At 56.6% G+C, this 24,586-nt stretch overlaps 1 protein-coding gene and 1 pseudogene across 4 annotated transcripts; one reads left to right on the forward strand and one right to left on the reverse strand.

The window, feature by feature from the left end:
- Window positions 1-1,631: 1,631 nt before the first annotated feature.
- Window positions 1,632-24,341, reverse strand: TTLL10 (tubulin tyrosine ligase like 10). 4 transcript variants are annotated; one of them, XM_063703511.1, is made up of 14 exons: window positions 24,144-24,341; window positions 18,453-18,597; window positions 18,049-18,129; window positions 17,446-17,752; window positions 17,185-17,303; window positions 16,926-17,055; window positions 15,883-15,957; window positions 15,248-15,333; window positions 14,603-14,774; window positions 13,562-13,733; window positions 12,758-12,898; window positions 2,838-2,954; window positions 2,368-2,461; window positions 1,632-2,116 (listed from the first exon to the last, which is right to left on the reverse strand). In XM_063703511.1, exons 2-14 carry the CDS (start codon window positions 18,568-18,570, stop codon window positions 1,707-1,709), a joined length of 2,022 nt encoding a protein of 673 aa, XP_063559581.1. In that variant the 5' UTR covers window positions 18,571-18,597; window positions 24,144-24,341; the 3' UTR covers window positions 1,632-1,706. The 4 variants fall into 4 exon arrangements, with proteins under 4 accessions (XP_063559581.1, XP_055237885.2, XP_063559582.1 ...); XM_055381910.2 differs by having other exon boundaries at window positions 18,453-18,879; XM_063703512.1 differs by lacking the exon at window positions 18,049-18,129 and having other exon boundaries at window positions 18,453-18,879.
- LOC109028318 (uncharacterized) lies at window positions 19,359-22,441 on the forward strand (annotated as a pseudogene).
- Window positions 24,342-24,586: the final 245 nt, after the last annotated feature.

Here is a 24,586-nt window from a genome sequence, read left to right on the forward strand (position 1 = left end):
ACCAGGCATGTGGGGCAGAGCCGAGGGCAGAGGCCGGAGGGCACAGGGGCCCCAGGGGCATCAGGGGAGCAAAAGCAGAGGGCAGTGTCGGGAGGACCCCGAGGTGATGTGGCCATTAGTGGCCTTGGAAGCCGTCAGGCAGTGTGGCCCTGACCCCTAAGAGCAGGTGTGGATTAACCAAGTCCTGGGTGCTTGGCCAGCCATGGAGGCTTCACCCCTCCCAGGCCCCTCCTGCTTCACCCCTCCCTGGCCTCAGTGGGCTGCAGAACAGGCCGCTGCTGCCCTTGGCCCCCAGAGGGTCCAGCAGACCTGCTGGGAGGGGACTGGGGACCCCATCACAATGACAGGTGTGTTCCCAGCCCCTCACCTGGGAACCCCCACTCCAGGCCCCAGCGAAAGGACCATGTTGGTGGGGGCTGCCCCTGGCCTGGGGTGGTTCCTCACTGGCTCTGAGACCTGGGGCCTCCTTTGGCCTCTGTGGTCCCCAGTTCCCTCTGTCCTGCCTTCTCCTCTCCCTGGTGCCCTGGCTGTGCCCCGCCTGCTGTGCCGGCCAGAGACCACAGCCGACGGTGCCTTCTAGCAGTGCCGGGGCTGCCGAGTCCCAGGGAATGGAGCTGTTGTCCCTGTGGAGCGCAGGGTGGCCACGTGGCCAAAGCAGACTCTGCTGGCCCCTCAGTCCCCCGTGGCTGCGGAGCAGGGCAGGAGGAGGGACCGGCGACTTGGCCGTGACCGTGTGGAGTCGGGGGCAGGGCATGCGGGGGGTGGGCCTGGGGGCGGGGCCCCCCGATCCTCAGGTCTGGACTGGGGGGGCACAGAGGCCTTGAGCCAGCCATTGGGAAGAGGCCCATACACTTTAGCTCTCCGGGTGGGAGGTGAGTGAGGGGGTGGGTAGTGTGGACGCCTCAGAGGCCCCGGGATGCCAGAGCTCTCCTCGCAAACCCCCAGGCCCATGGGGAACAGAACCATCGGCGGCTACACAGGGCTGACCAGGGCCTGGCCAGTGTGGGCTTAGCATGTCTTCTGTGGGACCCTCTTGTTGGGGCTAGCTGCCCTGTGCCCCTCACCCCTGGCTAAGTCCTGGGGCCACTGCAGGAAGGTTGGGGGCTCAGGGAGCTGGAGCGCCAGGCTTGGGGCTTGAAGGCCCAGGAAGGTTCTGTGCCGGGCGGGCTGGGGCAAGCTCTGTGGGTGCCCACGGCAGCGATCCTGGGCTCAAGGGGGTCCTCCTTTGGAGCTCCAGAGGGGTTCAGACCCTTCCTGGTGATGCCAGGCAATGGCGGATCACCGGCCAGGCCATGGGGGCCGTGGGGTCACAGGGCCGCGGAGGGTCCAGGTGCTGAGGGGCACAGGGTGGTGGGCGGGAGCCCAGGATGGGGCAGCCCGGGAGGGAGTATAGACCAGCCGTGGGGAACCCCCTCCCTCAGAACAGCCCCCCAGGACTGGGCCCAGCCACGGAGACCCCCTCCCTCAGCACAGTCTCCCCAGGGACAGGGCCCAGCCATGGACTGGGGGCTAGTGGGGCCTGGGGAAGTCCCAGGGGAGCATCTTTCAGGCCAGTGCTGGTGTGGTGGGGGTGACCCCGGTGGGCATGGGCTCAGGGGCGCTGAGGTGACAGGACTGCTGCAGAGACCGTGTTTGTAATAAAGTAGGCTTTATAGGTCCCTGAGGGCAGGCAGCGCGGCTGGGGCGCGGGGTGCGGGTGGCTGCCCCTAGGGCCTCGCGTTCTCAGGCTCCTCGCGTTCCTCCTTGGCTGTGCCTGGGGAAGGCTCTTGCGCCGGGTGCCTGTTGCCTGCGCCCGACTGCTCTGTGCCCGGGGCCTGGGGCTCCCCATCGTGGGCGCTGTCCAGGTCGGGGCCGGGCGGCCGGGGACGCTGCGGCACCACGGGAGGTGGCGCAGGCCTGTGGGCGCCCGGCTGGTCTGGGGCATGCGGCATGGGTGGCCCGGAGGACTTGGCCTGGCGGGTGGGTGGGGGCGGCCGGCGGCGGAGGCTGCACGAGCCCCCCAGGTGCGGCCACGGGTCGGCCTCACCGTTGTGCAGGAGCACGAAGCGGCGCTGGGACAGCAGAGGCAACATCTTCTGGCCGCGCAGGCTCTTCCGGAAGGTCTCGAGCACCAGGTCTGGTGCGGGTGGGGGAGAGAGGGTGAGTGGGGGGCAGAGGCTGGGGCTGGAGGGGGTGGGGAGGGTGTGAGGGGTGGGACCCAGGTGAGCTGAGGTGTGGGGAAGGTTGGGGCAGGGGGCGGCGCTGCCACACAGGCCCTCGAGAGGTGGAAGAGCCCCATCTGTGGGGGTCTGAACTTGGGAAGAGGGCAGGTAGGCATTCAAGACGGGGCAGGTTGTGGGGGTGCGGGGTGGGGGCTTGGAGGCTCACCCAGGGTCTCGATGACCACACCCGGGATGGCCTCCTTCAGGACCTTGCAGTTGGTGTGCAGGGCTGGGTTAGAATTCATCTCCAGCAGCCATACCTGCCCCAGACGCCAGTCAGCCTCTCCTCACCCCGAGCCCACTGGGCCAGGAGGAGGCAGAGGCCCTGGTCCTCACTCAGACAGATGGCTCTGGGAGATAGCTTCCTTCCTATAGCCTTGCTCCCCTGTTTGTCCACTGAAGCTCTGAGGGTCTGAAGCTCTGGCCTGAGGGGGCTGCTCTGAGGAGGGGGTGCAGTTCCATCCTAGCTGCACAGGGGGTGAGCCTCATGGATACACCCATCCCCAGGGCTGCATGCAGGCAGGGTGGGGGCTGACTGCAGATTCTGCCTGGGGCCTGCCAGTGTGGTCAGGGTGTGCAGATGGCCCCTGCCTCCTTGCATCTGTCTACCGTGCCCCCCGCCGCCCAGGACAGCACCTTGAAGTTGTCATCAATCAGGAAGTCACAGCCAATGAGGTCAAAGTAACCCAGCTTGCAGTCCAGCTTGGGCTTGGCGGCCAGAAAGCAGTGGGCCATGATCTGCTGCATCCGCTTCTGCAGGGAGGCAGGGAGGCATCCTGGCTGCGGCCCGTAGGCCCTGATCACACCCCAGGTCTGAACAGCCACAGCCACATCCCTCACCTGCACTCCCATCTGAACCCGCACCTGTAGAGCCACACCTGCCCACATGTTCGTGCACTCAGCCTCACAGGTTCACAGCCAAAAACTCACTCAACAAACTCGTGCAGCTCCTGTCCTGTGTCAGGCACTGGAGATACGAGAGTGAGGAAAACTCACAGGAAATCTCTGCCCTTGAGCAGAAGAGACGGATAGCAAATGGGATACGTAAAACCTCGAATCTTGGTAAGAACCGTGAATTATGTTGTATTTTAACGTGCTCTGGTTTCATCCTCTGCTCCCCAGCTCGATGGTTGCCTCAAAAAAACAACAGCATGCATCCCCAGAACTGGAGATAGCAAAATAGACCTCATTTATAAAAAAAAATTGTCATTATTTATTTTCTTATGTCTAGTAGTTCCTTGGAAGATCCCCTTTGAAAGGACTAACAGAAAGTGTGAGGGCCAGGCACGTGGCTCACACCTGTAGTCCCAGCACTTTGGGAGGCTGAGGCAGGAGGATCGCTTGAGCGCAGGAGTTTGAGACCAGCCTGGCCAACATGGTGAGACCCCATCTCTACTAAAAATACACAAATTGGTTGGGCGCGTGGCTCACACCTGTAGTACCAGCACTTTGGGAGGCTGAGGCAGGAGGATCGCTTGAGCTCAGGAGTCTGAGATCAGCCTGGGCAATATAGGGAGACCTTGTCTCTACCAAAAAATTAGCAAAATTAGCTAAGCGTGGTGGTGTATGCCTGTAGTCCCACCTACTTGGGAGGCTGAGGTGGGAGGACTGCTTGAGCCCAAGAGGCAGAGGCTGTGGTGAGCTGAGATTGTGCCACTGCACTCTAGCCTGGATGACACAGTGAGACTGTCTAAAAAAAAGAAGTATGGGCCGGGCGCAGTGGCTCACGTCTGTAATCCCAGCACTTTGGGAGGCTGAGGCGGGTGGATCACCTGAGGTCAGGAGTTCGAGATAAGCCTGGCCAACATGGTGAAACCCCGCCTCTACTAAAACTAAAAAAAAAAAAAAAAAAAAAAAAAAAAAAGTATGACGATGATGTCTTATCAAATAATAGAGAATATCGGTGAAGAGAGAAAAATTATAAAAGAATCAAATAGAAATTCTGAAGTTGAAAAGTAGAACAAAAGTAGAACAAATAAAACATTCACTAGAAGTGCTCAACAGCAGATTTGAATTGTTTGCAGATAGGCCAATTGAGATTATTTAGTCTGAGGAACAGAAAGAAAAAGGAGGCCGGGCGCAGTGGCTTCACACCTGTAATCCCAGCACTTTGGGAGGCCAAGGCAGGGGGATCGCTTGAGGTCAGGAGTTTTAGACCAGCCTGGCCAACATCGTGAAACCTCATCTCTACTAAATATACAAAAATTAGCCAGATGTGGTGGTGCGTGCCTGTAGTCCCAGCTACCTGGGAGGCTGGTAGGCGGGAGGATTGCTTGAGCCCAGAAGGAGGAGGCTGCAGTGAGCTGAGATTGCACCACTGCACTCCATCTTGGGTGACAGAAACCCTGTCTCAAAACAAAAAATGAAAGAAAGAGAGAGAGAGAGGGAAGAAAAATAAAGCCTCAGAGACTTGTGGGTGGGACACTGTCAAATGGACCAACATATGCATAATGGGAGTCCCAGAAGGAGAGAAGAGAAAGGAGCAGAAACAATATTTGAAAAAATAATGGCAGAAAACTTCCCAGTTTAATGAAAAACAATCTACACATTCAAGAAGCTCAATGAACTCAAAGTAGGATAAACTCAGAGATCCACCACCTCATCAGCAAACTTCCAAAAGACAGAGAACGTCGAAATCAGCAGGAGAGAAGCCGCTCGTTATGTACGAGGCATCCACAGAAAGATGAATGGCCAGTTTCTCATTAGAGGTTGTGAGGTGGGCAGGCAGTGGGATGGCACAAATTCCCAAAAGTAAAAATGCTGTTGACCAAAAATTCTACATCTAGCAAAAGCTGCTTCAAAAATGAAGGGGAGATTAAGACATTCCCAGATAAACAAAAACAGAGGTAGACCTGCCCTACCGTCCTTCAGGCTGAAATGAAAAGACACTAGACAGTAACTGGAACTCACAGGAGGAAATAAAGAGCCCCAGAAAAGGTCATTGTGTAATTAAATATAAGAGACAGCATACATGTATTTTTTGTATGTGATTGTTTTGTCCTGAAAGACAACTGTATACAACAATAATTATGAATCCATGTTGACGGACACAAATATACTGAGCTGTAACTTGTGACAACAGCATGAGAGGGGTGGGGCTGTGTAGGAGGATGCTTTTGAAATTAACTTGGTATTAATAAAAAACTGAATTGTTTATTTTAAAACATTTTTTATTTTAGAAACAGGGTCTTGTTCTGTCGCCTAGGCTGGGGTAATGTGGTTTGATTGTGGCTCACTGCAGCCTTGACCTCCTGGGCTCAAGTGATCCTCCCATCTCAGCCCCCTAAATAGCTAGGACTACAGGTGCACACTCCCATGCTGAGCTAATTTTATTTTTTAGAGATGGGGTCTCACTATGTTGCCCAGGCTGCTTTCAAATGCCTGGCCTCATATGATCTTCTTGCCTCAGCCTCCCAAAGCACTGGGATTACAGGCATAAGCCACCACACTCACCCTAATTGTAGTAAATTAAGATACAATATTAATGGTAATCCTCAGGACAACCACTAAAATAACTCAAAAACATATAGTAAAATAAATGACAAGGTAATTAAAATGCTACACTAAGCCAGGCATGGTGGCTCACGCCTGTAATCCCAGCACCCTGGGAAGCTGAGGCGGGTAGATCACCTGAGGTCAGCAGTTTGAGACCAGCCTGGCCAACATAGTGAAACCCTGTCTCTACTAAAAATACAAAAAATTAGCCGGGTATGGTGGCGTGCACCTGTAATCCCAGCTACTAGGGAGGCTGAGGCAGGAGAATCACTTGAATCCGGGAGGCGGAGGCTGCAGTGAGCCGAGATCACGCCACTGCACTCCAGCCTGGGCAATAAGAGCGAAACTCTGTTTCAAAAAAAAAAAGCTACACTAGAAAATATCTCTCTAAAACAATAGGAGGCAGTAATGGAGAAACTGAGGAACAAAAAAAGACATAAGACATAGAAAACAAATAACAAAATAGCATATGTAAATCCTACCTTATCAGTAATTATTATTATTATTATTTTTTGAGACGGAGTCTCGCTCTGTCACCCAGGCTGGAGTGCAATGGCGCAATCTTGGCTCACTGCAAGCTCCGCCTCCTGGGTTCATGCCATTCTCCTGCCTCAGCCTCCCGAGCAACTGGGACTACAGTTGCTCACCACCACGCCTGGCTAATGTTTTGTATTTTTAGTAGAGACGGGGTTTCACCGTGTTAGCCAGGATGGTCTCAATCTCCTGACCTTGTGATCCGCCCACCTTGGCCTCCCAAAGTGCTGGCATTACAGGCATGAGCCACTGTGCCCGGCCCCTTATCAGTAATTATATTAAATGTAAGTGAATTAAACTTTTCAATTAATAGACATTGATGGAGTTTGTTAAAAAAACATGATATACCATCTACAAAAGATACTTTAGTTTCAGAGACAAAAATAGGTGGAAAGTAAAGGGATGGAAAAAGATGTACCACGCACATGGTAACCAAAGTAGAACTGGAGTGTCTACATTCATACCAACTGGAGCGTCTACACTCATACCAACTGGAGTGTCTACACTGATATCAATTGGAGTGTCTACACTGATATCAACTGGAGTGTCTACACTGATATCAACTGGAGTGTCTACACTCATACCAACTGGAGTGTCTACACTCATACCAACTGGAGTATCTACACTGATATGAACAACTGGAGTGTCTACACTCATACCAACTGGAGTGTCTACACTGATATGAACAACTGGAGTGTCTACACTTATACCAACTGGAGTGTCTACACTCATATCACAGAAAATAGACTTTACACAAAAATTATTACTGCAGATTAAAGGAAAATTTTTATAACGATAAACCAAGAAGATCTAATAATCATAAACATACACACACCCAACAACAGAGCCTCGAAATATACAAAAAACTGACAGATCTGAAGGGAGAAGTAGACAACTGAATATCCCGCTTTCAATACAGAGACAGAAGATTAACGAGTAAATAGAAGACTCGAACAACATTATAAACCAAACAGACCTAACAGACATGTTGGGAGCAGGCCCCCTCCAAAATCTGGCCATAAACTGGCCCCAAGACTGGCCATAAACAAATCTCTGCAGCACTGTGACATGTTCACAATGGCCCTAACGCCCACGCTGGGAGGTTGTGGGTTGACGGGAATGAGGGCAAGGAACACCTGGCCGGCCCAGGGCGGAAAACTGCTGAAAGGCGTTCTTAAGCCACAAACAATAGCAGGAGCGATCTGTGTCTTAAGGGCGTGTTCCTGATGCAGTTAACTAGCCCAACCTATTCCTTTAATTCGGCCCATCCCTTCGTTTCCCGTAAGGGATACTTTTAGTTAATTTAGTATCTATAGAAACAATGCTATGCCTGGTATGCTGTTTATAAATATGTGGGTAAATCTCTGTTCAGGGCTCTCAGCTCTGAAGGCTGTGAGGCCCCTGATTTCCCACTTCACACCTCTGTATTTCTCTGTGTGTGTCTTTAATTCCTCTAGCGCCGCCGGGTTAGGGTCTCCCCGACCGAGCTGGTCTCGGCACAGACATCTACAGAACACTACACCCAAAAGCAGGATACACCTCCTTCTCCAGTGCACATGGATATTCTCCAGGATAGACCATATGCTGGGACATAAACAAGTTTCAAGTGTTTTTTGTTTTTGTTTTTTAATGATCCACTTAATGAATAGTAAGTTTGTTGTTTTTTTAAAGATGGGGTTTTGCTGTGTTGCCCAGGCTGGACTCAAACTCCTGGGCTTAAGCAATGTTTCCATCCCAGCCTCCTGAGTAGCTGGAATTACAGGTATGTGCCAACACACCAGCTCCAATAATTTTTCAATAATTTTTAAAGGGTTGAAATTATAAAGTATGTTCTCTGACACAATGGAATGAAATCAGAAGTCAATAACAGAAGGAAAATTGGAAAAATCACAAATATGTGGAAATTAAATAACAGGCCCTTAAGCAACCAATGGGTCAAAGAAAAGCTTACAAAGGAAATTTAAAATACTTTGCAGCTGAGCATCATGGATCACGCCTGTCATCCCAGCACTTTGGGAGGCAGAGGCAGGCGGATCACCTGAGGTCAGGAGTTCAAGACCAGCCTGGCCAACATGGTGAAACCGCATCTCTACTAATAATACAAACAAAATTAGCCGGGCGTGGTGGCAGGTGCCTGTAATCCCAGCTACTCGGGAGGCTGAGGCAGGAGAATCGCTTGAACCCGGGAGGCAAGGTTGCAGTGAGCCGAGATTGCGCCATTACACTCCAGCCTAGGTGACAAGAGTGAAACTCCATCTCAAATAAAATAAAATATAAAAATAAAAATACTTTGAGACAAATGAAAAGACAACACACAAAATCTTATGGATGCAGCAAAAGGGGTGGTCAGAGGAAAATGTATAGCACTAAGCACCTACCTTAAGCAAGAAGAAAAAACTGAAATCATAACCTAACTTTTGACCTTAAGAAATTAGAAAAAGAGTGTTTGAGACCAGCCTGGCCAGCATGGTGAAACCCCATCTCCATTAGAAATACAAAAAAATTAGCTGGGAGTGGTGGCACGTGCCCTTAGTCCCAGCTACTCGGGAAGCTGAGGCAGCAAAATCATTTGAACCCGGGAGGCAGAGGTTGCAGTGAGCTGAAATCGTGCCACTGCACTCCAGCTTGGGCGACAGAGCAAGACTCCATCTCAAAAAAAAAAAAAAAATTAGTAAAAGAAGAGCAAACTAAACCCAAGGCAAGTAGTAAGAAGGAAATAATAAAGATAGAGTGGAAATAAATGGAATAGAAAACAGTAGAGAAAATCAGTGAAACCAGGAGTTGGTTCATTGAAAAGATCAACAAAATTGATAAGGGCTTAGAGAAACTGACCAAAAAGAAAAAAAAAAAAAGGAGAGAAGAATCAAATTACTAATATCAGGGGAAAAAGACTTTATATTGATTAAAAGGATGACAAGGGAATACTATGTACACTAAACAAATTAGATAACCTAGAAGAAATGGACAAATTCTTTTTTTTTTTTTCTGAGACGGGGTCTCGCTCTGTCCCCCAGGCTGGAGTGCAGTGGTGCGATCTCGGCTCACTGCAAGTTCCCCCTCCTGGGTTCACGCCATTCTCCTGCCTCAGCCTCCCGAGTAGCTGGGACTACAGGTGCCTGCCACCACGCCTGGCTAATTTTTTGTATTTTTAGTAGAGATGGGGTTTCACCGTGTTAACCAGGATGGTCTCGATCTCCTGACCTCATGATCCACCTTCCTCAGCCTCCCAAAGTGCTGGGATTACAGGCATGAGCCACCGTGCCTGGTGAAATGGACAAATTCTTAGCAAAATAAAGCAGACTAAAGATTAGAAAATCTGGATGGACCTATAACAAGTAAAGATTGCAGCAGTATTAGTAATAATAATAATAAACTTTCCCACAGAGAAAAACCCAGGTGGCTTTACTGGTGAATTATTTCAAACAAAGAATTAACAGCAATCCTTCACAAAGACTCCAAAAATAACAGAGGAAAGAACGCATCCTAACATGCTATGAGGCCAAGGTTACCTTAATACCACCCAGTCAAAGACATTCGAGAAAAGAATACTACAGACCAATATTGCTTATAAGCACAGACACAAAAATCCTCATTAAAATATTAGCAAACCAAATCCAACAGCGTATTTAAATTTAAATGGTTCTATACCATCATCAAGCGGGGTTTGTCATATGAAAGTTAATCAGCGCAATACAACACATTAATAGAATGAAGGGGAAATAAGACACGATCATCTCAGTGGAGACAGAAAAAGCATTTGACAGATTTCAACATCCTTCTATGATATTAACAAAAAACACTTAACCAATTAGGAATAGAAGGGAACTTCCTCAACCTGACGAGGGCATTTATGAGAAACCCACGGCCTTCCTCCTCAGATCAGGAACAAACAAGGATGACTGCTTTTGCTACTTCTATTCAACATTGTTCTGGAAGTAGCCGGCAATATGTAAGAAAAGAAATAAAATGCATATAAATTTGAAAGGAAGAGGTAAAGCTGTTTCTATTCCAGATGACATGATCCTTATATAAAAATCTTGAAGAATGCACACACACACGGAGCTAATAAGTGAATTCAGCAAAGTTGAAGGATACAAGATCAACACACAAAAATCAGTTTTATTTTTATACACTAGCAATGGACAATCCAAAAAGGAAATTTAAAAAATAATTCTATTCACAAGTGTCAAAATAATAAAATACCTAGAATAATATTTACCGTAGGTGACAGACTTGTATGCTGAAAACTATAAAACATTGCTGAAAGAAATGGAAGAAGACCTAGAAAAATGGAAAGACATCCTATATTCATGGATCGGAAGACTAAATATTGTTAAGATGCCACTACTACGTGACTTACAGATTCAACGCAATGCCTATTAAAATTTTGATGAGGCTGGGTGCGGTGGCTCACACCTGTAATCCCAGCACTTTGAGAGGCTGAGGTGGGCAGATCGCCTAAGGTCAGGAGTTCGAGATCAGCCTGGCCAACACAGTGAAACCTGGTCTCTGCTAAAAATACAAAAATTAGCCGAGCGTGGTGGTGGGTGCCTGTAATCCCAGCTACTAGGAAGGCTGAGGCAGGAGAATCGCTTGAACCTGGGAGGCGAGGCTGCAGTGAGCCGAGATTGCGCCACTGCACTCCAGCCTGGGCAACAGAACGAGACTCTGTCTCAAAAAAAAAAAAAAAAATTTCATTGGACTTTTTCCCCAGAAATGGAAAAGCCAATCTTAAAATTCATATGGAATTGTGGAATTGTAAGGGGCCCCTGAATAGCCAAAATAATCTTGAAAAAGAACAATATTGAAAGACTCACATATCCCAATTTCAGGACTTACTACAAAGCCACAGCCATCAAAACCATGTGGTGCTGGCATAAAGACAGACATATACACTAATGGAATGGAACTGAGAGTCCAAAGATAAACACTTGCAGCTCTGGTCAATTGGTTTTTGATACTATGCCAGGACCATTCCATGGGGGAAAGAATAGTCTCTTCAACAAATGGTGCTGGGATAACTGGATAGCCACATGCAAGAGAATGCTGTTGGATCCCTAACTCACACCATACACAAAAATTAACTGAAAATGGATCCAAGACCTAAATGTAAGAGCTAAAACCATACCATTTTAGAAAGAAACATAAGTGTAATTTTCACTCTGCTGGATTTGGCAATTTTTTTTTTTTTTTTTTGAGATGGAGTCTTGCTCTATCACCCAGGCTGGAGTGCAGCTGAGGCGGGCGGATCACCTGAGGTCAGGAGTTTGAGACCAGCCTGGCCAACATGGCAAAACCCCGTCTCTACTAAAAATACAAAAATTAGCCGGGCGTGGTGGCGGGCGCTTGTAGTCGCAGTTACTTGGGAGGCTGAGGCAGGAGAATTGCTTGAACCCAGGAGGTGGAGGTTACAGTGAGCTGAGATTGTGCCACTGTACTCCAGCCTGGGCAACAGAGTGAGACTCTGTCTCAAAAAAAAAAAAAAAAGAAAAGAAAAGGATACGTGAACTACGTGGATGAACCCTGAAAACACCACGGTAAGAGAAAGGAGACAGGAGAGAGAGAGAAGGTCCATCAGCGGTGACCAGGAATGGCCGGCAATGTAGCTGTGATGGCTCATTAGTAGTGTTTCTTTTTTGAGGTGATGAAATGTTCTGGAATTGGTGGTGATAATTGCACAACTTTTGAAATACTAAAAGCCACTGAACTGCAGACTTTAAGATCGTGAATTTTATGTTCTGTGAATTATCACAATTAAGAGAGAGTTCGGGAGATGTGAGGAAAGTAACTGGAGGCTCCTCTGAGCGCTGCCGTCCCAGCCACAGTGACACGCGCCTGTGGGTGAGGAAGGACCATCCCTGGCTGCTGCTTCCAGGGCCTGGCCGGGGTGACCAAGACAGATAAAAGTCCTTCGGCCAAGCCCCGTTTTTATCCCGGTTTCACACCGCGCTGCTCAAGGGCCTTTGCTGCTAGGGTTGTTTGAAGTACCCCACAGGCACCCCACAGAAAGGAACCCTGCAAAATTAGGACACTCCACCGCACATGGCCCTTAGCTAGGGACAGTCCGGGCCTGCACGGGCAGCTGCTGCTGCTCCAGGACACCTGGCCCGGGGGCTGCTGTCGGCCCTGCCTGCCAAGTGGAGGATCTGAAAGAAACAAAGACTCTTCACATGGTGGCTGTCACTGAAGCCGAGCTGTCCCCTGACCCTACAGCGAGGCTGCTCAGAGGGACCCGTGCCAACAGACCCCCGGCTGTCCCCTGACCCTACGGCGAGGCTGCCCGCGGGACTCGTGCCGACAGACCCCTGACGGGGCTCTCCGTCCGGGCCTTTGCTGGCTGCTGGGGACAGGCACTACCAGCTAAGTAAGCAGAGACGCTGGAAGGGTTTGGTTCCACACGGTCAGGTCACACTTTAGCGCAGCCGCCCACGCATGCCACGGACATCTGTGTGCCTGGTGCCCCGCCTGACCACACACCCCCTCCCCGAGGGATCTCACTCCCAGACTGGAGGGCACAGTGGACGCACCGTGAGGGTGGTGAAGACCCAGTCCTTGGCGAGGCCCCGGGCCTTCCAGAACGTGTCATTGATGTAGCGGTTGAGGTGTTCCATGCTCCACACCGTGTCCTCCTTCAGCAGCATGTACAGAGGGCTCTTCTTCTGCATGAACTGGGGGCACACGGTGCCTGGAGACTGGCTCCCAGAGTGTCCGGAGAGCCTGTCCTCACGGGGGTCCCCAAGAGAACATCCCCCTAACCTAGAAGGCCTGTTCTCTGGGGGTCCCTGAGACAGCCGCCCCTAACCTTGCTCCCCCGGCCCCACCCTGACCTGCCTGCAAAGACCCTCCCACAAAAACCTTCATCCGCTGAGACCTCCCTTCAGCCGTGAGGACCCCACAGATCTTCTCAGAAGGCCCCTACCCTGGACTCTCCCATGAAGACCCGTCCCCAGAAACCTCTGCCCACAGGGCCCCTCCTCTGACAGCCTCAGAATCCCCTTGGTTCCCATGCCCACCCGCACCCCATCCTCAGAAAACTCAGCGGCAGCTTGGGAGCCAGGCTGCACGCTGGGGGCTACAGGGCTCTGAGCCCTTTCACCAGCTAACGGGGTCCCTGCCACACCCTCCTTCTGACGTGGCCAAAAGGGGGAGGTGAGAGGCAATGCTCACTGCCAGCGGGGGCAGCCTAGGCTACTTCCAGGCCTGAGACACCTCCCGGCCTGGGCCACCTCCTTCTGTAGCTGCACCCCCTCTGCATCCCCTAGCAGTGAGAACCTCCCTCTAATCTCATCCCAAGGCTGCAGGGAGGGTCCTCACCCATAGCAGACTCTTACCTGGTTGGTCAAGTGGCCGCTGAGGTCGCTGGAACGGGGGTCGTAGAGGCTAAGGGTGAGGCGGGCATAGCCGTGGCCGAAGAAGATCATGTAGGGTGTGGTGCAGGCAATGAGCAGGTAGGAGCGCACGTCAAACTTTCTCCCGTCCAGCAGCAGCGGGTTCTGGATGTACCTGGGGGCACCATGTCGGGGCTGCTGGGCTGAGCCACGGGGCCAGCCTGGCCTACATCCCCTCACACCCCACCCCGGGCCTGTTCCATTTCCTCAGCGCCCCGCCTCTGTCCCAGGTGTGACCTCCAGGGAAAGGGGGCATTTCTGGGCCTGAATATGTCAGGCGAATTGGGAGGAAAGGCCTGGCACCCTGATGGGTGCTCCAGGGCATAACCGCAGTAGGAGCCTGGAGGGCTGCCTGGAGGAGGGCATGAAGGTGGCTTTGGAGAGGAAGGGAAGGAGCGCGCCAGGCGGGCACCAGGCGGAGGGAGCACAGCAGGCAGAGGGGGTGCGCCAGGCGGAGAGCACGCCAGGTGGAGGGACGCGAGGGAGGAGCCGATGCAAGCTGGGGACGGCGGACGACAGCTGTGGTCAGAGTGAGGGTCTACGAGGGCCGGGGGTGAGGTTGACAGGTCTAAGCCTTCAGCCTCGTGCAGCCACGGGGCTTTCTGGAGGAAGCCTTCCCACTCAGGGAAGGAGTGGCCAGCTTGGCCACAGGCCTGAAGGCTGCAGCTGGCTGGCTGGGCCGGGGAGTAGGGGGGCTGGCAGCCGGGAGGCCACCCAGGCCAGGCCACCTGCAGGACAGAGGGGGCCCCAGCTGAAGGACAAACTGACTAACCCCTCGACCCTGGATCCTGTGTCTGTGACCCCGGCCTGGTGTGACCCCTCCCCTCTGCTGGCTACACGGGGGCCCGGCTGTGGTCTGCACAGGAGCTGGTGGTGCAGCTGCTTTCCACGGCCAAGGGCTCCTCGGCGGCCCTGCTGACCGCACCAGTGGGGCCCGGGTCAACCGGCCCAGACCCTCACCCCTCCGGGCACCCGCGGCCGCACCTCTGCACCACCCGCGCCTGAGGCCCCCGGAACGGCGTCTTGTGGTGGGTGGGGTCGTCCTCCATGCTCCGGGTCTTGGCCTGCAGGGCGGCAACTTCCTCCCGGTTCCGGAGCAGGAAGATGCCTTTGCCCTGGTTGGAGGCTGTGGGCTTGCAGATCCATAGCTGGGTTTCTGCAGAGAGCGCGGCCTGAGCCCCTGGCCCCGCCCCCGCCTGGCCCAGCCCCCACCTAGCCCCCGCCCCCAACCCGGCCACGCCCCTCCTAGGGCCTGACCAGGACCCTCCCCTCCAGGCTGCAACAACTCGGCCCGGCCATTCCAACCTTGGCCCTGCGCTAACCACACGCCTGGCCCCAGCTCCTGCCCGTGCCTCGACCACGCTCACCCGGACCAAGCTCCAGCCCTGGCCCCAGTGCCCTCATACCCCAACCTCCATGAAGGCCAGACCCTCCCCTTTCCAACTCCTCAGTCCCCACCCAGACCATCCAACTCCTCAGTCCCCACCCAGACCATTCCTGACCACCTCGTCTCGTCCCAGCCCCACGCAGCCCCTCCAGACCCAGCCCTGCCTCATCAGCCCCCGCCTTGGTCCAGCCCTCACCCTGTCTCCCCAGGGCCAGCCTGGTGTCCGGCCAGCAGCGTCTCACCATCAAACAAGGTGAAAAAGGCCTCTCTCTCGTGTTTGAGGTCCAGGCGGTAGGTCTCTGGGAAAAACTCTTCCATTCTCAGGACCCTGCAGGGCAGGGAGGCAGGAGGATGAGCTGCTGTCCCTTCGCCCCTGGCTGGGTGGGCGGTTTGAGGCCCAGCCTGTGGCCCGGCGGGAGGGAGTGTGGGCAGTGGCACCTGGCACCCGCGGCCGTTCTCCTTGTGGGGACTTTGCGTTTCCTGCCACTTTGCAGCGCCCCCACCCCCAACGGGCTGTGCTGCTGGCTGCATCCTTCTGGCCGCTGACCCCCACCCGGGCCCCTCCCGCTGGCTGCTTTTTCCCTCACGGTTGCTCTCCCGGCTGGCACCGTCTCAGCCATTTGTGAGCCACCAGCTCACGGCAGTGTCCTCACGGCTGGGATGGGCAGAGAGTGCGGCCTGAGCCCCTGGCCCTGCCCCAGCTCTGTGTGCACTGGGGGGTCAGCGTGGATCTCGGCCTGGCCTGGCTGAACCTCTGACTCTAGCTCATGGTTTTCCTTTGTGTGGGACCCCCGCCCCGCTTTCTCCTTTTCAGACGACACCAGGTTTAGGTCTGAACTTCGGTCTGAAGGGCCCCTCACAGCTGGGCTGAGTCTACCTCTGTGGCCTGAGGTATCCTGGGCTTGTCCACGGGAGGTCCTCCAGGGTGGGCGCTGCTGCGTCCTTTTCCAGCCTGCAGCCCAGGGGACAGAGGGCCTGGACTGAGGGGCCAGCTCATGGTGCTTGGAGTGGGTGGGGACTGGGGGATGGGGCATGGGTGGTGAGTGGGTGGACTGTGAGTTGTGGTGGAAGGAGGTGGCTGGGTGGACGGTGGTGCCTGGGGGAAACAGCTGTGTTGCTCTAGGCTGGAAGTGGACACTGGACATGGTGTAAAGCTGGTGTCACAGGCAACCAGGGGCGGGGGGTGCAGATGGAGGCAGCTGTGGTTGGCTGGGCGGGTGCTTGGTGCAAAAATGTCTGGGCCAAATGAAGTGGGGAGGGATAGGTGGGTCCACAGAAGGGCAGTGGGTGGGGCTGGGAGCAGGAGGACGAAGTTGCTAGGATGGATGGCCCAGACTTGGGTGAGCGATGGACGGCCTCACTCAGGGCACCCACAGGTGACAGTGGGCACGGTGTGGGATTTTGGATGGATGGGTGTTTGGGGTGAAGGCAGATTGACAGGTGGGTTGTACCTGGGTGGGTCTGTGAGATGGACAGGTGGGTGGGTGTCAGGCCCAGTGGGTTGGGGACGTGTGGGATCTTCCCCGTTCAGCCACGAGGAAGAGGGTGGGTTTATGGGACAGGGGTTTGGCCCTTTAAAGGACAGGTGGAAGGTGGAGGCAGGTGCTGACGGGTGGGGGCTGGGGCCAGCCTGGGAGCCCACGTGGCCAGGGGCAGGGGCAGGGGCAGGGGCAAGGGCAGGGGCAGGGGCGGGTTCAGGGGCAGGGGCAGGGGCGGGCGCAGGGGCAAGGGCAGGGGCGGGCGCGGGGGCAGGGGCAGGGGCGGGCGCGGGGGCAGGGGCAGGGGCGGGCACAGGGGCGGGCGCAGGGGCAGGGGCGGGTGCAGGGGCGGGCGCAGGGATGGGGGCAGGGGCGGGCGCAGGGGCAGGGGCAGGGACGGGGGCAGGGGCAGCGACGGGTGCAGGGGCAGGGGCAGACTCACCTGGCCTGGGCACCCCCCGGCACCTTGCTGGCCTTGCTCATGGCCTGTGCCCGTCCCCGAAGGGTGCTGAGCAGCCCGATCTTGGTGGTGAGGAGGTTGTTGTTGGGAAGCTGGTACAGCAGCTGCTCTCCTGGAGGTCAGAGGCCAGGGCTCGTGTGGAGGGAGCGCAGGACCTCGGTCCCCACCCCTCCAACCTGCCCTGTGCTCCGGCCCAGGAGGCCCCTGCAGGCTGCCCGCCTCTGGTGCCGGCTCCCGCTACCTTCCCGGAAGCTGCTGTAGCTGTCTCGGCTCTTGACCTCACACCACTTCAGCGTGTAGTCGTCCCGGCGGCTGTCCTGGATGCGCTGCCAGCCCTTGCTTTTGCAGTAGGAGCTGATGCTGCGAGGGGTGGGGGCGGGGGTGACCTGGGGGCCGAGGCAAGGGGTTGGGGATGGTGGGCGGCCAGCGGAGGCCGGGCTGGGCCCCGGGAGCAGGCGGTGGGTATTCAGTGGGACCAGGGGCGCCCAGGGCCGCTACTCACATTGTGGCCCCGTTGCTGCCTCCAATGTAGAAGAAGGGCCCCGGCCGGGTGCTGTGGGGCGACGGCTTTCCACCCGCCAGCAGGACCCCCTCCAGGAGGGCAGTTGAGGGCCCGGCGGCATCAGTGTCATCCGAGTCTGCAGGCCGGTGGCTGTTCAGGAGCCCAGGGGGTCCGGGTGTGGCGGAGGCTCTTTCTGCCCCCTCCAGGTCCGGCCCACAGTGTCCACCTGCGTCGTGGTCTGGCTGGCTTGGCTGACACCGGAGTCCCTCCTCCTGGCTGCTTCCCATTGGCCTCTCGTGGGCCGGGCCTGTGAACGGGGTGGGGTCCCACCGGGGTGGCTACGGGAGCCGCCCACTCAGCCCGGACATGGCTCAGCCAGTTTGCTCCCAGCCCATTTCTCCAAGACCCTGGACAATCCCCCTGGCCCGTCTGGGGCTCAAGTTCAGCACGAGCTCTGACCCCACCAGGCGGCCTGGGGACTGCTCACACCTGGGGAAGGGCCGTGACCACCCTCCAGGGCCAGGCTTCCTGCCGGCAGGTTCCAGGTGGGGGTGGGGAGCTTGGAGCAGGGGGCAGGGAGGTCGCCCCTCTGACCCTCCTCACCAACAGGGCAGTGGCCTGGTGCAGGGCAGGGGCCGGGCTGTGAGGCCGGTGCTGGGTGCAGACGTGACGCAGGGATGGTCCCTGGAGGGCAGGGGTCACAATGTTCCTGATGATGTCATGGGTGACCCAAGGGGCCATTGTCAGGCCGGGAGACGAGGGGCTGCCCTTCCAGGGGTGGTGCCAGCCAGGCGGAACCCTGGGCCGTGAAGCGCGACAGCTCCCCTCTGTGCCCGCAGAGCCCGGCACCCACAGCTGGCCCCTCTCTCGGAGCAGCGGGGCATGGCCGTGTGTGGGTCCTGCCCCTGCCCCATGAGGCCGACTGACTTCCTTGGGTATGGGGCACCCGTCCCAGGGAGGCCTTGGCCTTGGAGAGGTAGGAGGCCACCCAGGGCTGCTCTATTCACCTGAGACTCGAGCCCGAGGCCTCTGCTGGATCCTTGGCCTCTTGCCCCTCTTGGAGCCGGCTCGGGTCCGAGTGGGTGGTCCCCGGCGGTGGATGAACAGGGTGCAGCTGTGGGCCATTGGCTGGGGGGTGCCAGGGCGTGGGCCCTGCAGGGAAGATGCCGCTCTGACCCCCTGTGGGACCTCCGCGCGGCCCGAGGCCCCAGCGCTTGGATGGAGCCGGCAGTCAGGCCCACCCTGCCCAGGAAATGGCGCCTCCCAGGGCCGTGGGCTTGAGCCTCTGTGTGCGGCTGGCTCCCGTCTCCGTGGCAGCTGTGGGGCCTGGCGCCGTGTGGGGGCGAGGCTGTCTCTGCACCCTGTCTCTGCCGGGCACGTCCTCCCTGGCCGGAGCGGCTCCTCAGGTGTGGCTGAGCTCGGCCTGGGTGCCGGCTGGAAGGAGGGGCAGCGTCAGGCCTGCTGGGTGGGGCGCCTGCCTGAAGAATGGAGGGTGGGAGGGCTCGCTGGCCTCAGCAGGGGTCTCCTCTGTCTCCGCTGCTGACCCCGGAGCCCAGCTGTGGGCTGTGTGTAGCCGCCTGGTACCTGCCATCAGGGTTCCTCTGTGGCCGCCCCTGGGTGCCAGGCCCGACCCCCAGGACACTGTCCCCAGCAACACCTTCCCATGTTGTAACTTAGAAATTTTCAGCCAGTTCCTCGACAGATCTTTCTACCTCCGTCTCCAGCAAACAAACCCATCTTGGGGCTGCTTGGGAGGTGAGAGCTTTTTTTTTTTTTTGAGACGGAGCTTCATTCTTGTGGCCCAGGCTGGAGTGCAGTGGTGCGATCTCGGCTCACTGCAACCTCTGCCTCCCAGGTTCAAGCGATTCTCCTGCCTCAGCCTCCCAGGTAGCTGGGACTACAGGCGCCCACCACCATGCCCAGCTAACTTTTTGTATTTTTAGTAGAGATGGGTTTTCTCCGTGTTGGTCAGGCTGGTCTCAAACTCCTGACCTCAGGTGATCCGCCTGCCTCGGCCTCTGAAAGTGCTGGGATAACAGGTGTGAGCCACCATGCCCTGCTTAGGTGAGGGCTTTCAAGGGTTTGAAGGAACTCGCCCAGGAGACAGGGGAGCACACGGCAGTGTTGGGCAGAGGCTGTGGGGGCTCTGAGGCTGGAGAAGGCTGGGGTAGGCCTGAGGCTCCAGGCTGGGCGCAGAGCTCGGCACCAATCTCGCCCGCAGGAGGCCTTTGTGTCTGCCCCTCCCTGCCCTGCCTGAGTGACAGGAGGGAAGGAGACAACGAGGAAGCCCACGGGCAGGGGAAGGCGGGGAAACTGAGGCAGCCGTCTGCACGATGACCCAGCCGGGTGGGGCCACTGGGGCCCGTCCTCAGGGAGGAGCAGAACACAGGCTGGGCCCCCCATCTGTGTCTGGGAGAGCCTCACGCCCTCTTCCTAGGGTGGGCTGGGCAGGAATGGAAGAAGTCAGGAGCCCTGAGACCCCTCCCTACCCAGAACAGGAGGACTTTTGGAAGAGGCTGGACCCTGTGCTGGCACGGAGCAGGTGTGTGCGTGCAAGACTCTGCATTAAATGGGAGACCTCAGCTCCTTCTCCTGGGTTCTCAGCACCCAGGATCCCTGCTGGGGAAGGGGATCCTCTCAAGTACTGACTCTCAGCCAAAGGGGCTGCCCAGGCCCAACAGGCATCATCAGAGGGACTCCCAAGTGTGAACAAGAGTGACACAAGGACAGCCGGGCGCGGAGGCTCACGCCTGTAATCCCAGCACTGTGGGAGGCTGAGGCGGGCAGATCATGAGGTCAGGAGATCGAGACCATCCTCGCTAATATGGTGAAACCTTGTCTCTACTGAAGATGCAAAAAATTAGCCGGGCATGGTGGTGGGCGCCTGTAGTCCCAGCTCCTTCAGAGGCTGAGGCAGGAGAATAGCTTGAACCCGGGAGGTGGAGCTTGCAGTGAGCTGAGATCGTGCCACTACACTCCAGCCTGGGCGACAGAGTGAGACTCCGTCTCAAAAAAAAAAGAATGACACACAGACACATCTACACACACACATGCACAGACACACAGCTACACACAGACACACACAGACATGTCTACACTTGCACAGATGCACAGACACACACCTACACACAGACACACGGATGCACAGACACACCTACAGACACCTACACACAGACACGTCTACACACACACGTACACACAGACACACACACAGACACCCACACACACAGACGCTGACACACACAGACACGTCTACACACACACGTACACACAGACACACACACAGACACCCACACACACAGACGCTGACACACACAGACACGCAGACGCACACAGAGGAAGAGAAAAGGGGAGAAACAGGGAAACAAACCAGCCTGGAAAAGGCTGGGGTGGTGGAGACAGGACCCCTCAGAGAGCCGCATGCTTTTAAAGCAAAGGCACAGAGAATACAAAAGAGCCGGTGGGAATTAAAAATGCAACACCAGGGTTGGGATTTAAGTCAAGGAAACTGCCCAGAAGGGAACCCTGGGGATGGGACTGTGGGTGTGAAGCTGAGGTGCCGCACAGCAGGGTCACCGTGGAGCCCCAGGTGAGAGGGGAGGCCCGGGGAGATACAGGCACAGAGCCGGAAGAAGGAGCCGTGGTCCTGGCCAGCCCTGGGTGCCCACCGAGGCCACTAGCAGCCCTCCAGCCTTCCTGGGGACACACAGGGCTGGAACTGGCCCAGGAGGCTCCCAGCCGGGAATTCCAGGAATTCCATACCTGGCCTACCAGGTGTGGAGGTGGGAAAAGGTGTTGGAGGTGGGAAAAGGTGTTGGAGGTGGGAAAAGGTGAGGAGACATCCGTCCCTCCGGGAAGCCTGGAAGACTCTCACAGGAGTGAGCTGTCAGGGAAAAGATGTAGCAGCTGTGAGCTTGCAGCTGACCTGATGACTGTGTGCCCCAGCCTCTCCAGCTGCACAGCATCAGCCTCTCTCCAGCTGCACAGCGTCAGCCTCTCTCCACCTGCACAGTGGCTGGGAGCAGCAGCCTCTCTCCACCTGCACAGCGTCAGCCTCTCTCCACCTGCACAGCGTCAGCCTCTCTCCAGCTGCACAGTGGCTGGGAGCAGCAGCCTCTCCACCTGCACAGCGTCAGCCTCTCCACCGGCACAGTGGCTGGGAGCAGCAGCCTCTCTCCACCTGCACAGCGTCAGCCTCTCTCCACCTGCACAGCGTCAGCCTCTCTCCACCTGCACAGCGTTAGCCTCTCTCCACCTGCACAGCGGCAGCCTCTCCACCTGCACAGCGTCAGCCTCTCTCCACCTGCACAGTGGCAGCCTCTCCACCTGCACAGCGTCAGCCTCTCTCCACCTGCACAGCGTCAGCCTCTCCACCGGCACAGTGGCTGGGAGCAGCAGCCTCTCTCCACCTGCACAGCGTCAGCCTCTCTCCACCTGCACTGCGGCAGCCTCTCTCCACCTGCACAGCGGCAGCCTCTCCACCTGCACTGCGGCAGCCTCTCTCCACCTGCACAGCGGCTGGGAGCAGCAGCCTCTCTCCACCTGCACAGCGGCAGCCTCTCTCCACCTGCACAGCGGCAGCCTCTCTCCACCTGCACAGCGGCTGGGAGCAGCAGCCTCTCCACCTGCACAGCGTCAGCCTCTCCACCGGCACAGTGGCTGGGAGCAGCAGCCTCTCTCCACCTGCACAGCGTCAGCCTCTCTCCACCTGCACAGCATCAGCCTCTCTCCACCTGCACAGCGGCAGCCTCTCCACCTGCACAGCGTCAGCCTCTCTCCACCTGCACTGCGGCAGCCTCTCTCCACCTGCACTGCGGCAGCCTCTCTACACCTGCACTGCGGCAGCCTCTCTCCACCTGCACAGCGTCAGCCTCTCTCCACCTGCACAGCGTTAGCCTCTCTCCACCTGCACAGCGGCAGCCTCTCCACCTGCACAGCGTCAGCCTCTCTCCACCTGCACAGCGTCAGCCTCTCTCCACCTGCACAGCGGCAGCCTCTCTCCACCTGCACAGCGGCAGCCTCTCCACCTGCACAGCGTCAGCCTCTCTCCACCTGCACAGCGGCAGCCTCTCTCCACCTGCACAGCGTCAGCCTCTCTCCACCTGCACAGCGGCAGCCTCTCTCCACCTGCACAGCGGCAGCCTCTCCACCTATACTGTGGCAGCCTCTCTCCACCTGCACAGCGGCAGCCTCTCCACCTATACTGTGGCAGCCTCTCTCCACCTGCACAGCGGCAGCCTCTCCACCTGCACTGCGGCAGCCTCTCTCCACCTGCACAGCGGCTGGGAGCAGCAGCCTCTCTCCACCTGCACAGCGGCAGCCTCTCTCCACCTGCACGGCAGCAGCCTCTCTCCACCTGCACGGCGGCAGCCTCTCTCCACCTGCACAGCGGCTGGGAGCAGCAGCCTCTCCACCTGCACAACAGCAGCCTCTCTCCACCTGCACAGTGGCTGGGAGCAGCAGCCTCGCAGGGTTGCTGCAAAGATGGAGTTTCCACACGTAATGTCAGGACAGCACCCGCCACACACTGCACAGTCCGCAGGGCTGTGGTGATGGTGACTGTGGGGGTGAGGGGGAGGCAGAGAGCTCAGGGACAGCTCAGGATAGGCGGGAACACAAGCACATGTGAAAAGCAAGGCGATCGCCAACTCTGAGGAAAACAAATGGGCACCACCCGGGGAGGCCGGGCAGCTCTGCCCCAAACATCATTCGTGCCGGGATGATATGGACAGGGCAGCGTGCGGAAGACAAGCCCCTTTCACCGTCCACAGGGAATTTCTGCACTGGAAGCTCCAGAAGCAGCAGCATCAGGTGCTTTTTGGAAACAGGCAGTTAGAAGGCAGAAGCACAGCACCCACCCCCCCACCCAGGAAACTGCCTCCGTCTCTTCTGCTGCAGAAGCAGCAGCAGCTGGAAGAGGCAGCCAGGTGCTGATTTCATTGTAAGCCTGAGGCCTCCTTTGGGCTTTTCTAACTTTGTGTCCTAATGATGTTCACAAACAACTAAGTAAGTTGTGAGCTGTTATTTCTTGTCATTGAAATTAAAGGTTTGTTTTTTTTTTTTAATTTTTTTAGACGAAGTCTCACTCTGTCACCCAGGCTGGAGTGCAATGGCGCAATCTCGGCTCACTGTAACCTCCGCCTCCCAGGTTCAAACAATTCTCCCGCCTCAGCCTCCTGAGTAGCTGGGATTACAGGCACCTGCTGCCACGCCCGGCTAATTTTTGTATTTTTAGTAGAGACAGGGTTTCTCCATGTTGACCAGGCTGGTCTCAAACTCCTGACCTCGTGATCCGCCCACCTCGGCCTCCCAAAGTGCTGGGATTACAGGCGTGAGCCACCGCCCCTGGACTGAAATCAAAGGTTTCTTAAGCAGCTGCCCGCTGTGTGTGTGGTGAACCTGGGGCCTGAATGCAGGTGGGACGCAGCCTCCCAAGCGCCGGGAGCCGCTGGCTTCTCACGCCTGTCGATCTAGCAAATGCGCTTTGGAGTCTCTGACGGATGCGATTCTGAATCCGGAAGGAAAGCATCTCACTCCGAGATGCTGACCGATGCGTCCTTTATAGCGGTGGGACTCGGGAAGCCGGTGACGCCCAGGGTGGAGGACGGTCGTGACACCCCTCGGTGGGGACACGGTGTAAAGGCGGCGTGGAAACTTGGTTCACGACCTTACAATAAATTGTAAAATAAGCTTTTTACCTGGTGAGATGAAAAGACCGGCAGGAGACGGCACCCCGGTAGGATGAACAGAAGAGACTTTTAAACCTGAAGAAATCATCCAAAAAGCGACCACATGTTAGTGTCCTGCTGCGAGTTCTACCCCCAGAATCCAAGCTTGGCCACGTGGGGCCCTAGCAAGGTACCGACATTGTTCGAAGAGCTGGTGCCTCCCGGCCGGAGGCCACTGTCAAAGGACGCACGACCTGTGGGCTCAAGCAGCCGTCCGTCCAGGACTTGCTCTGCGGAGGCAGACCTGGTCCCAGGCCACGGAGCTCGTCCCAGGGCTGCCCAGCCCTCCCACCCCACCGGGTACACACACCGTTCCCCGCCTGGCCTGGACCTGAGCCTCTCGCACGGTGGTGCTGGGGTCCGGGACCCGCAGAGCAGGCTTGGCCTGGCCCCCCCCTGCCCGATCCCTGTCC

Source organism: Gorilla gorilla, chromosome 1 (genome assembly GCF_029281585.2).
Source record: "Gorilla gorilla gorilla isolate KB3781 chromosome 1, NHGRI_mGorGor1-v2.1_pri, whole genome shotgun sequence".
Classification (NCBI taxonomy): domain Eukaryota; kingdom Metazoa; phylum Chordata; class Mammalia; order Primates; family Hominidae; genus Gorilla; species Gorilla gorilla.